This window comes from Rattus rattus, chromosome 3, assembly GCF_011064425.1.
Source record: "Rattus rattus isolate New Zealand chromosome 3, Rrattus_CSIRO_v1, whole genome shotgun sequence".
Lineage (NCBI taxonomy): Eukaryota > Metazoa > Chordata > Mammalia > Rodentia > Muridae > Rattus > Rattus rattus.
Window position 1 is genome coordinate 207340702 of NC_046156.1, and position 14277 is coordinate 207354978.

General features: G+C 38.3%; 1 protein-coding gene across 2 annotated transcripts in view; it reads right to left on the reverse strand.

The window, feature by feature from the left end:
- Nucleotides 1-14277, reverse strand: part of Edil3 (EGF like repeats and discoidin domains 3) — a 498350-nt gene that overhangs the window by 380168 nt on the left and 103905 nt on the right. Inside the window, exon 2 of one of the 2 annotated variants that reach the window (XM_032899069.1) lies at nt 3636-3764. The exons of the other annotated variant lie outside the window; for it this stretch is intronic. Coding sequence (XP_032754960.1) covers nt 3636-3764 — 129 coding nt within the window. The remainder of the gene's footprint in view (nt 1-3635; nt 3765-14277) is intronic. 2 annotated transcript variants of the gene reach the window in all.

A 14277-nucleotide genomic window follows, 5' to 3' on the forward strand; every position in this document is an offset into this window, starting at 1 on the left:
GGCAATCACCACCCCTGACGTCAAACATTACTACAGAGCAATAGTGATAAAAGCAGCATAGTATTGGTACAGAGAGAGGCAGGTAGATCATGTAGATCAATGAAATAGAACAAAAGACAATGGAATAGAATTGAAGATTTCATCTTTGACAACGAAGCTAAAACCATTCAGTGGAAAAAATACAGCATATTCAAAAAATAGTACTGGGTTAAGTAGAGCTCAGCATGTAGAAGAATGCAAATTGATCCATTCTTATTACCTTGTACAAACCTTAAGTCTGAGTGGATCAAAGACCTCCACATCAAACCAGATACACTCAAACTAATAGAAGAGTAAGTGGGGAAGAGTCGCAAACACATGGCACAGGAGAAATTTCCTGAAAAGAACAAATGCCCAAATTCCCAAAGATCAACAATCGAGAAGTGGGACATCATAAAATTGAAATGCATGTCTGAGAAGCACTTAAAGAAATGTGATACCAAAGCTAAATCATGATCAGATAAGCAATGTAAACAGTCCCATAACTCCTAAAGAAATAGAAGCCAGAGCACAACAAATATGCTAGCAACCAACTATTGAACTGACAACGGGTCCCCATTGGAGGAGTGAGAGAAAGGATTAAAGGAGCTGAAGGGGTTTTTAGTCCCATAAGGACAACAACACTAACCAACCAGAACTCCTAGGAACTAAATCCCCATCCAAAGACTATACATGGACAGGCCTCTGCATATGTAGCAGAGGATGGCCTTCTTGGGCACCAATGGTAGGAGAAGTCCTTGGTCCTGCGAAGACTGGACCTCCCAGTTTAGGGGAGTGTCAGGGTGGGGAGGCAGGAAGGGGTTGGTGAATGGGTGCAGGAACACCCTCATAGAAGATGGGGAGACGAGACAGGATGTCATAGGGAGTTTATGGATGAGAGTCAGGGAAAGGGGATAACATTTGAAATGTAAAGGAATTTAAAAACAATCCAATAAAAAATGTTTGACATCCTTAGTTATCAGGGAAATGCAAATCAAAACAATCCTGAGATTCCTCCATATACCAGTCAGAATGACTAAGACAAAAAACTCAGTTGACAGCAGATGCTGGCTAGCATGTGGATAACAAGGAACATCCCTCCATTGCTTCTACTATTGCAAGCTGAACAAACATTCTCAAAATCAGTCTGGTAGTTCCTCAAAAAATTGGACATAGGACTGCCTGAAGACCCAGCTATACCATTCATGGCCATATACCCAAAATATTCTCCAACATATAACAAAGACACATGCTCTACTATGTTCAAATTAGTCTTATTAATAATAGCCAGAAGCTGGAAAAAAAAGATGTCTCTTTACAGAGGAATGGATACAGAAAATGTGGTACATTTACATAATGGAGTACTTCACAGCCATTAAAAACAATGACTTTATGATATTTTCAGGCAAATAGATGGAACTAGAAAATAGCATTCGGAGTCAGGTAATGCATTCACAAAAGAACACACATGGTATGCACTCAACGACAAGTGGGTATTAGGGAAAAAAACTTGGAATACCTACACAATAACTCACAGATCATATGAAATTCAAGAAGAAATAAGAACAAAATGGAGTATTCAGTTCTATCTAGAAGGAGGAACAAAATAATTTTGGGAAGTGCAGGTAGGGAGGGACTAAAGGGGACAGAATCAGGTTTGGGAAGAGGTGGGATAGAAATACAAGTGGGAAAGAAATTGAATGGAGGTGTGCAGCAGTGGGGGTGGGGTTGGGAAACTGGTGGTATTCACCATAAAGTCCCAGATGCCAAGATAACAAGAGGCTCCGAGGACTCAGTGTGGATGACATTAGCTGAAATATCCATCAAAGGAGAGAGAGAACCTGTAGAGACCATATCAAGGGATTAGACATAGCTCCTGGTTGAGAAAAGGGGCCTCACACCCTTCTCAAAAATTAAATCCAGAAGTGTCCCTGTCTAAATGTCAAAGAGTGGAGCAGGGACTGAAGGAAAGGCCATCCAGAGACTGGCACACCTTTGCATCCATCTCAAACCAGGCACTATTGCTGATGCTAAGAACTGCTTGCTGACAGGAGCCTGACATGGATGCCTAATGAGAGGCTCTGTCAGAGCCTTACTGATCCAGATATGGATGCTTGCAGCCAACTGTGTGACTGAGAAGGGGGACCCAAATGGAGGAGGCACTTTATCTGGCATCAAAGGATGAGAGGTCCTTTTCTTGTGAAGGCTTGATGCTCCAACATAACATGCCAGGTTAGTAGGTGGGAGTGGGGGCATTGTGGAGGCATGGTGGAGGGCAGATGGCTTGGTTTGTTTTTGTTTGTTTGTTTGTTTGTTTGTTTGCTTGTTTTGAGAGGAAACAGGGAAGGGGATAGCATTTGAAATGAAATTTAAATAGAATAACCAGTACAAAATAGGAAACCACTAAATTCCATAATTGATGTTCAAGTGTAGTAAATTAATGATTTTTTAAAGTGATTCTGCTATCATTCAGCTAATATTTGTGGGCTTTTACTAGATAAAGTTTCTATGTCAGATGTATCAGATACAAAGTTAGGTAACACAGTCTCATCACTGTTACAAAAGCTAATAATTTACCTTTTCCAAGCTGTTAACCAAAAGCCACTAAAGTGTCCAGTTTTCCAGCAATTATGATGACAAACACAACTTTATTCAATATTACTGGATTTCATATTTGACAAACATAGACCATTTTGGACACCTTTTTTTTTGTACTGCTATGAAAATCATTTTCACACCTATCAGAGTGCTGCTTTGACTCAGAGAAAAAAATTTCACAGAAGTTTACACACTGTGATTTTAAGCATATTTTTTAAATTCTTTGAGAATTTTATAGAATTCATTTTGATCAAATTTCCCCATCAACTTCTTCCAGATCTATTTCCACCTCTCTTCTACCCAACTTTCTCTCTGTTCCTTTTTACATTTAACAAGCCATCTACTGCAATCTGTGCTGTCCATATACCTCAGGGTGTGGCACTATTGACTGAATGGTAGTCAGCCACTTAAAAAACCTGAACATATACATATGTCCTTGCTGGGGAGAACAAGTTGATTGGAAACTTTGTGTATTACAAAGTCCTATAGCAATGACGTTTTTACAAATTAAAACAGGATTTTGCATAGAATAGAATTTTGAAAAGGTTTTGATGAGGATTGCAGTAGGAATGCTTCATATTCTTCATCATCTTAAAATGTGGTACATACTCATATTCTTGAAAACAAATAATTTAGATTTACAAAATGCTAATACATATTACCAATTCATTTAAAAGACCTATTAAATTTATAGTAATGATTTTACCTAAGTCAACATTAGAATTATCTCCTTAATTTGCATAAGAATTCATTTACATCAGAGGCATAGGGAATTCATTATATTCAACTATTTTTGCCAATTATAGTGCCAATCACTGAACTAGGAACTAGGATATTTAAGTATATCACCAGTAAAAATATAATTAAAAGATAGAGTAAAAACTATAAGATCAATAACAATACAGCCAAACAATTTCAATACAATCTTAAAAATATCTTCACCACACAAAAGTCATTTCTGAACATCATCCACAAAAATGAACACGATGACTATGGAGATGCTTAAATCTTGCACTTACCAACCTCCACAACACTAGAGCAGTTTGGATCTGTGAAGCCGTCTGGACACTCACAGGAAAAGGAATCATCCACCATTCCTGACAGACAGATGCCACCATTTTCACAGGGATTGGGGTTGCAAATGTCCCCTGAGGAACAGAGTAAGAGTTTCACTTTTTAATATATGTTTTAGGATTAAAATACTAGTTCACTCGGTTTACAGGCGGACTCCTAAAAGTCAGGGGTCCTGCGTTTCTTTAGTTAACTCAATAAATGGTCTCTTTAGAGCTCTATGTTTCTCATTGTAACTTTTGGGGTACTCTCTGTAATATGCGGGGATATATTTCCCAATGCTTAGACATTGGAATTTACTTGTGTACTCACATTAGAAACAGGATATTAACAGACTTAAAAGTAATGAAGAACTAAAAACATTGGATTTCTATTGCTCTTCTCCAACTAACTCAACTTGAATGCATTCAGGCCAATGAACTTCCTGAACATCTTAAACTGAGAGATGCGCTGAAAGTCCAGAGAAAAACTGCAACCGTGTAAGTTGCACCAATGTGGAGGCAGTAGATACTGCGGCTTTGTCTCTAGTATTGCATAACAGTTCAAATTCTGTACTCTAAATCTGGATATAGGAGGCTAGAAAAATGGCCATCAATGTTGAATACAGTATGGCAATAGAGAATTGAAGTTGTCACCTGTAGTTACTTGTAAGACAGAAGGTGTATGTGATAACATTTTGGGTAGGAGTAACGAGGTTTCCACACAGACAGTTAAACTGTCAATTGCCTCACTATCTGCACACGACAAGGTACTACAGAAAAGAGACGTGTCAAAGAGATCTGAAATCTCATTTGGAGCATGAAAGGCCCTCTTAGAAAATCAAAGTAACCAAAAAAAAAAAAATCTTGAGAATTGTACCTCAGCAGGCTGACATACCCAAAGTAGCAATGCTGATTCAACATGAAAGCAGTACTAGCTTTTATGTAAACTGCTGAGTGGAGGAGCATGACTTATTATACAAAGAGGAGTTGAGTTAGGTTAATCGGACCACGTCCTAGACTTCATCAAGAATCTCAGTGCTTCTGGGAGCTTTGTCAGTTAAGATGCTGCCTTCAAGGCTAAGAAGAGTGGGGAAGAAAAGAAGGAAGGAAAGGGGGAAGGACTAAAGAAAGTCGGAGGATGAATAATCATCATCAATTTTAACATCATGTGGATTACAATTTTATCCAATTTCTTTGTTTTACTGACAACAATATGTGTTAAAAACACTCCTCTGGTATGAAGACAGCTTCACAGAAGGAAGATGAGCAACACTGTCATCTACTAAATCAAAGAGTACGGAGGGTGAACAGTCCTCAAAAAATTTTTGCAGAGTCCGTCATAATTCCATACATTTCCACCACTAACCCAAAAAGGGCAGCACATATCCAAAGGGGCAAGACAAGCTGAAGATATTTATATCATCTTATTTGTACTGACAGAAAGCAGTGTCTGGGAGAGGGTCAGAGTATGAGGGACATTCTAAAGGCTTACAGTTACATATTCACTTAAAATCAAGAAAATCTCATTCTGACATGCTACTTTCTGGTGGCTGAGACCCTCTGCGGCACATGCACACCGATCTCATTCCACAGAACATAGGATATAGTACTCAATATAAGTACCGATGTTGGTGGACAGAGAGAATCAGAACTGCATGGGGTTGGCAGTTCTTGTTCTTTTACTTTTCTAATAATTCTTTTTAAGGAACAATTCTTGGAGTCAGGGGAGTTGGCACTGTGAATGAAGTTCTTGCAAGTATGAAGAGCTACGTTTGAACATCATCCATATTAAATCTCTCCCAGACTTCATCAATAATCCCGGTGCTTCTCAGATTGGAGGGAGATCCAGACACATCTCGAGAAGCTCAAGGGACAGTAAGACCACTGTGCACATGAAAGTCACTAAGAAAGAATTTTGCCTCAAGCAAGGTTGAGGGTGAGGGCCACACCAGAGAATATCCTGTCACCAGCACGTGCCTACTATGTGACTATTATGACACACATGCACCTACATCCCCATATACATCATATGAAATGAAACCTTCCTTGGCACCTAAACTGCTCTTTCCAGATGATAATATTAAATATGTTATATATTCTTGTACATGGCTACTAGTAATATAATGCTTCTGTAGTTAAAATGAGAAAGATCTGTTTACTTCATGTCACATGCCTAGAAACTAGCGTTTATTTAGCAGAACTTTGCTGTTGTTATTTTTCTTGCTAAATATTTGTTCTTTTCTGGCTTAACTTTCTCAGAGTTACTATTGCTGGGATGAAACTTAGTGAGCAACTTGGGGAGGAAAGGGTTCATTTGGCTTACACTCCCATATCACTTTTCATCGTTGAAGGAAAAGAATGATCACCAGGATATAGGACAGGAACTCAAACACAACAGAAATTTAGGGAGAGTAACTGATGCAGAGGCTATGGAGAGATGCTGCAAAATAGCATGCTTAACCTGTTTTCTTATAGGGCTGTAAGTACCATCCTGGGATGGCACCACCCACCATGGGCTTGGCCCTTTCACATCATTCTGTAATTATGAAGATGCCTCCGAGACTTGAATATAGCCTGGTCATATAGAGGCACATTTTTCAATTGAAAATCCTTTCTGATGATTGTAGGTTGTGTCAACTTGACATAAAATTTGCCAAGCCATGCCTACAGATTCCTAATAAAATTTGTAAATATTTTTAGGTGATATGAAATTTCCTGTGTTTAGTGAACACAATAGGATGGAATAACAACTTAGATTGATGGCTACAGACACACATATTTGCCAAATTGTAGGTCTACTACATTAGCAGTTTTGTAAATTTAATATTTTTGATTTAAGTTTTATGTGCTTGCACTCTTTCTGTTATTTTTAGATGATCTGACTTTAGCTTATTGTTGGGGTAGAAATCTTAGCTCCTGTCTGGAAATCTTGGCTCGTTCCACATGGAAAGGTTTAATGAGAGAAGAAGAATAGAAGAGGAGTAAAGGCTAGCCATGATCACATGGAGGGAAGAAGGAAGGGGAATGGGAAGAGAAGGAACAAAGGGGAAGAGGGCAAGAGGGCAAGAGGGCAAGAGCAAGGAGCAAGAGCAAGAGAAGAGAGAGAAGAGAGGGCAAGCAGCCCCTTTTATAGTGTCGTGCATGCCTAGCTGTTGCCAGGTTACTGTGGGGCAGAGCATATCTGGCTATTGCCAGGTAACTGTGAGGAGTGGAGTTTACTTATGACTTGCAAAATGTCAGACAAATGCTCTACCACTAAGTTGCATTCTTTTTTTTTTATCACATTAGCAATATTTATTCAGGAACTTGTACGTTTTAAAAAATGAATTAAATATGAAATGAGATTTGAAATCCTCAACCATTGTCAAAAATGTATAATTGTTTTTCCTTTTATATTGGATATACTTTTATTTACATTTCAAATGTTGTCCCCTTTCCTAGTTTCCCATCCATAAACCCTCTATCCCATCACCCTCCCCCTTCCTCTATGAGAGTGTTCGCCCTCCCCAAACCACCCAGGCCTTCCTGCCTCCACACCCTGACTTTCCCCTACACTGTGGGGTACAGCCTTGGCAGAACCAAAGGCTTCTCCTCCCATTGGTGCCCAATAAGGCCATCCTTTGCTACATATGCAACTGGAGCCATGAATGTGTCCATGTGTAGTCTTTGGATGGTGGTTTAGTCCCTGGGCACTCTGGTTGGTTGGTATTGTTGTTCTTATGGGGTAGCAAACCCCTTCAACTCCTTCAATCCTTTCTCTGTCTCTTCCAGTGAGGACCCAATTCTCGGTTCAAATGTTTGCTGCTAGCATTTGCCTCTGTATTTGTCATGTTCTGTCAGAACCTCTCAGGAGACAGCTATATCAGGCTCCTGGCAGCATGCACCTCTTGGCATCAGCAATATTGTCTGGGATTGGTGGCTGGATCCCCAGGTAGGGAAAGCTCTGAATGGCCATTCCTTCTGTCTCTGCTCCAAACTTTGTCTCCCAATTTACTCCAATGAATATATTTGTTCCCTCTTCTAAGAATAACTGAAGCATCCTGACTTTGGTCCTTCTTTTCCTTGAGTTTCATGTAGTCTGTGGATTGTATCTTGGTAATTCGAACTAAGCTGCATTCTTAAACCTAAGATTATAACATATTGCTATCTTTTCTCTAATTTGTATATTATTCATCACATTATATTTGACAATATCATTTAATGGAGTATAAATGATATAAAATTACTTTAACATGCACTGAGTCCAAACAGCATTGTAACAAAATAGAGGTCAGTACAAGAAATTTTGGTTTATAGAGTTCATGAAAGTATGACTGAGTAGTCAGTTTTAAAAGAAAGTGTAATACATTTGGCTTTAAAGGATGTATTGTATATAAGAAGTTTGCAGAACATCTAAAATAAATATGTCTGATAATAAGCAGGTATTGAACTGGAGGGCTTTCCCTTCAATATGAATTATTAAACGCCAGTGAGTATTTAAGTGCAGAGATAGAACAGGATCTGGACGATGAGAGATACTTCAGTTCCTAAGTAAATATTACAGCAGACAAAGGAAGAATCTTTTGAAATAAATATAAGAAGTGTTCTGTAATCTTCAGTATAAATGTGACACTTGTAATAAGAGAAATCTAATACGTCAAAGTCTGCCAGAGGTTAACAAAAGCCTCCCAATATTAGGTGGGCAATATGAACAGAACATGAAATTTTGGCCTCGTGAGCACAAAGCACAGACAACAGAAAACAACCACAGAAAGAAAGAAAGAAAGAAAGAAAGAAAGAAAGAAAGACAGGCAGAAAGAAAGAAAGAGAGAAAGAAAGAAAGAGAGAGAGAGAAAGAAAACAAGAGCTAATAAAGATGTGAATCTCTTTTGGCCATACCCAATTATAATAGCATTCTTGTTATAGCTGTGTTGAGCACAACTATCAATACTAAAAGGAAGTTAAGAGTAAGAAGTTCAGCTAGCTGAGATCAGCTTCTATGGGAGAGCATGAGTCTGACAGGCTGAAGGTCCTGTACTCAATACCTAAAACCAGGAGAAGAAAAATGATAAAATTGTTTACTAAGAAATAATGACTGCATGCTAAGTAATCGTTTTGCTAAAATTACGAACTTAAAAATGTAATGCCCCAACACTATTGTTGATGCCAAGAAGCGCTTCCTGACAGGAGCCTGACACTGCTGTTCCCTGAGATGCTCTATCATCATCTGATCAATACAGATGCAGATACTCACAACCAACCATCAGACTGAGCTTAAGGATCCAATGGAAGTAATAGAGAAAGGACTGAAGGAGCTGAAGAGGATTTCAACCCCATAAGAAGAACAACATCAAATAACTGTACCACGTAGAGCTCCCAGAGACTAAACCACCAACCAAAAAAGTATATGTTGAGGGAACCGTGGCTCCAGACACAAAAAGTAGCAGAGGATGGCCTTATCTGATATCAGTAGGAGGAGAGATCCTGGATTCTATGGAGGCTTGATGCCCCGGTGTAGGAGGATGCTAGAGTGATGAGGTGGGATTAGGAGTGAGATTGTGTGGAGGAGCTCCCTCATAAAGACAAAGTGAAGGGGGGATGGGATGAGAGTTTGTAGAGGGGTAATCAGGAAGGAAGATATCATTTGAAATATAAATAAATAAATTATCCAATAAAAGAAAAGATAAAAGAAAAAATGTAATACCTAGGAAAGATGGGCTGATGAGAAACTAAAAGCAAAGAAAACCTTCCTCTTGCAGTGTATGTTTTACACCTGTGCAAAGAAATAGAGGTTGAGGACAAAGAGGACAGAAGTAAGAATAACCAGTAATGACTGCTGTCTAATACAGGCACAGCAATATTTTCTGTAATACAGTAGGGAGGCCAAAAGCAAAAGCCACTCTGGTGGATTCCCTCCCATGCAGGAACAGCTAGGACCTGGTGACTTCAGTAGGAATAGTTATTGGTTTTATGCAATTAAGACCAAGTCCAAGAGGAGCATCCCACAAGTTCTGCATGGGAGGACATAAGTGCATAGCAATGTAAAATTATGTTGTTCCATGAAATTAGATTGGAAAGTGTATCCCTATGGGCACAATAACATTCATTCTCAAAATACCCTGCTATGCTGTCTTGTTCATTGAAGCCAACACCTTATCCTGCTATTTTCTATATGTAGCTGTTATCAGGATAATGGTGTAATTGTGGGTTAATATTTTTAAGAGAAAATAAATGTCCTGGATAAATGCTGTGTCTAATTGACATGTCTGCCAAAACTTCCGATTCTCTGTAATTCAAATTAACACAGGGAAGAACATATAACGAGGAAACATTTCTATTTAATGCCTAATAAGTTTTTGGAGTGCAAATAAATGATTGTTGTCTATTTATTCATCCCCTTGGTTGATAAATCTTAAAATTATGATGGCAATTAGTGCAAGAGTGCAGGCTGAATAAAGAAAAGCAAAACAATAGAGATTATACAACCCACTCTTTCACCATCAGCAAGTCCTCGGCTGCGGGGCTGCACGCTGTAGCCCATGCAGTGTGACACCTTGATGTTTCTTGGCTATCGTGTCTAACCTGCTTTAGATTAGGACAGATGTGTTTAATTTTCTTCTAACTATGTTTTATAGTTCCATCTGCAGTTTATGGCAGGCACGCTCAGGCAAATTAAGCTGGTGATGGTTTGCCTTTGGGCAATAGAAAGAAGTAATTATTTTTCCCGGGGGCAGGAAATCTTTGCAGGCAAAATTTAACTTATTCTTTGCCTGCATTTTCCACCCATTCTAGAGTTCTGAAAGCTTTGGCTCCAGCTTTAGCTTTGTTTTTCCCACCGACCCTGCCTGTTGCTAGGTACTTCATACTTAAGACAGTGCACATAATATCATATTCTGTGTCATATTCTGCTTACAAGCCATAATACTTGGACCTTTTGAGTAACACTTTCAGGTATCTTAATTATCACCTCTTAGTGTATAGAACAATGCAAAACAAATGAGTAATGACAAGCCAACAAAGACACAAAAAGTTTGTACATTTAATGCCATCTTCTTTATATTGGTATATACAAACGTGATATTTCTAGTTCATATAAAGAAGAATATTATATTGTGGCAATATGGTGGAAACTGGCATACACGATGAGTAATTTATTTCATTGACATTTAAGCTCTCCATTGGTTTATATGCTACATTTTCTTGATGAGTTTGTGTCTCTCTTCAGTTTGCATATGAGACGATCAGTGACTCATCCATCATAGATCGATTTGCCAGACACCACACTGAGACACTTGAGTGCAGCTGAGATGAACCACACGATTCCTGTATTCTTTGAGTTTATCCTACAGCAGAAGTGAATGAAGAAAGCCTCACAAAGCAGAAAACAAGGTGTTGTTACTGTAAAAACAAAGCCAGAAGGAAAAATCTACCTGATATGGAATGCTGGAAATATAATTGTTTATTAAACATAGAGAGTCAAGCTAAAAATTGAAAGGTGAACAGTAAGGACAATGTCAAAGGAGAAGAAAGATTATGCTTTTCAGAAAGAACACAAGGGACGACTTTAATGATAGTCTCAGAAGTGATGAAGTCAAACCAGTAAAAAAAAAATCAGTTTATACACTCCACAGTAATCATAGCCATTTGTTATATTTGTTATATGAATATTGTTATCTCAACAATTTCATAGAAATTTAGATATAATTTGAAAGACTACATTCATATAACCCCATGTACAGGACAATAAAATACAGTGATTTGTTTTTTATATCTGAAATATCTAAAAATAGTGCCCTTATTATGTAATATTAATGTATTTATAATACTGTATTATAAATATATAGATATATTATATGCTATAAATACATGTGCAGAGTGATACTAATGTCTTTTCATGTTTGCATAAATACATTAGGAATTTATACAGAAGAATAAGGAAGTCCTTGTTTCATCTCTTCTACTAGAAGTGCTAGGAAACACTAGTCTATTCCCTCACTGCTATTTCTAGGCTCTCTCCATCTTGACAAACACATTTGTACAAAGACATAAAACTAAAAATAAGAAACTAATATGTTACAAAGAATCTTACTTCATGAACATGACTTATTACTTAATTGCTTCAGTGTCTCTGCATGGTAATTGTTCAGGATGTCACAACTCATATTTAATTGTGGGAAAGCAAAACACAAGGAGTGCTTGAATTGACATTACTCAACACGACAATGTGGGCCTGCACACTGCTGTGCCATCTCCAATTTATTGCTCTCCCATTGAAAATGGCAGTTATAATGCTACTTCATTAAGGAACTGAAAGAAAGCAGAATCTTTGCTTTCAGTTGCACAAGTCAGAATTTTGAAACAACTATAAATTAAGTACATAGAATAACTAGCCAAATCTAGTACACAAATGAGCAAGAACTCTAGTTAAAATGAGATAAAGCTCATGAGAATTTGCATACTCAAACTGGCAAACCTTACAGAAAATGTTAGCACTCTCTTGATATATTTTCTATGAAACTGTGGAACAATATATGTCTTCTTTTAAATTGACAAGAGCCTTTTTAAGTTGCTACCCTTTGAGAAAGCATATGTATTATGTATTCCAGTGGGGAAATTCAATTCAATTTTAAAACCTTCTCTCTCATACTAAAGATTGTGATGGGTCACTGTATATTTCAAAAAAAAAATTTAAAGCTATTAATGACACTTCAAAGAAGAGTAATAGTATACTATGGTCATTTAAAAACTCATATAAAACCTGGCATATTACTATAGAACCTGGCATATTACTATGTCTCTCTCTCTCTCTCTCTCTCTCTCTCTCTCTCTCTCTCTCTCTCTCTCTCTCTCTCTGTGTGTGTGTTTTAAAATATAGTTACCCCATACTAAAATGGTGATGACCCTGGTAAATGCCAGAGGTCATCAAGTAAATATCTCATTTTCATAAATTGTCTTTTATGAAATTTTGGGACAAAGAGATCCCAAGCCTTACAAACTATTGACAATGCTATTAGTGACTTTCCAAAATCTGTGGGTAAGATGCTGTAACTAAAGACATCACATATTTGCACCATATAAAATTGAGATGTTATGCAGGGACTCACTTGGAATCTTTATATATTTTCTAATTTTCATGGGTCTTGAAAATTTTGTTTGTTGTTGACAGAAAAACTATAATCATCTCTTTTCTTTTGATATGAACCATGTAAGCTAAAATCATTGACCTGCTAAGATATGGCTAATCTTAACAGGAATGTCATGGGAGTAACCAATGACTTCTGTTTGACTTTAAATACCATTTCACAAGGTGAACCTTTTACTGGTACCATTGAAAGATCAAGAGATTATGGCAAAATGGGTCATAAACCCTAGGAAAGAACCTCCTCTTCTTGTTCTGCTAAATGGACATAGTATTAAATTGGTCCCTAATGGCTTACAATTACACTCATAGATAATTGCGTCTCTTGAACCTCATCATAGAAGTTCCTATTTGTAGTAGATGGTGATTAACACAAGACCCACGGCCTGTCAAGGTGCAAAGAATAAGTGACCACGGAACTCTCAGCCCTCAATGAGACATTTATATCATAACTCCTCCTCCCAATGCTTAAAGTTCATCATGGAAAGGGGAAGGAAGAGCTTAGGAGTCAGAGTTGGTAGATGGTTATAAGCAAATACTGTCATTTGGACACCATAGGTCAGCTGCACATATGAAAGCTCAGCAGTTGTTAAAGTATGCGCCAGACCTCAGAAGCTCAGTCCCGACACAGATAAACCCACCATGGACAGGAAAGGTGTGCAGGAAGGTGCACCCCTAAGTGTGGAATTCTCATCATTTGGTAGTTGCAAGGAGAGGAAATGTCAATTTCCTTTAAGTGTGTATCCCTGGACCCCTGAGGCTCTCAGAGTCTGACCCACCAATCAAAGAACATATATGGGTTGGACCTAGGCCTCCCCACACGTATGTGGCAGATGTGCAGCTTGGTCTTCATGTGAGTCCTGAGGCTATACACGAAGCTGTTTCAGTTGGATAAGTTCTTCAAACTTGGCTACCTTGTCTAACCTCAGGGGAAGAGGAAACGCCTAACCCCAAGAGACTTGATGTGCCATGGTGGGAGGATACCCAGGAAAACTCTACTCACTCAGCGGAGAATGGCAAAGGAGGAGGATTGTGGGACAGGTGACTAGAAGAGGTGCAGTGAGTGATAAATAAAGTGAATAAGCAAAATACTAAATTAAGAAAGAGTGCATCCCTTGTTAAGCTGACCGCAGAACAGGGAAAAGCTACTTATCCGAGAACAAATGGGCAGTACACATTGGACTTTGTTAACAAAAGAAAAAAAAAAAAAAAAAAAAGAAAGAAAACATATTTCAGTAGGTAGGGGACAGGGAATTTGGGAAGAGTTCCCGGAGAAAGTAAATTTAATCAAAAACGTTGTGCAAGAATCAATGCAAAAGAAAGCCTTCAAAATAGTGATCTGGAGCTGGAGAGATGGCTCAGTGGTTACGAGCACCTACTGCTCTGCCAGAGGTCCTGAGTTCAAATCCCAGCAACCACATGGTGGCCCACAACCATCTGTAATGGGGTCCGATGCCCTCTTCTGGTGTGTCTGAAGACAGCTACACTGTA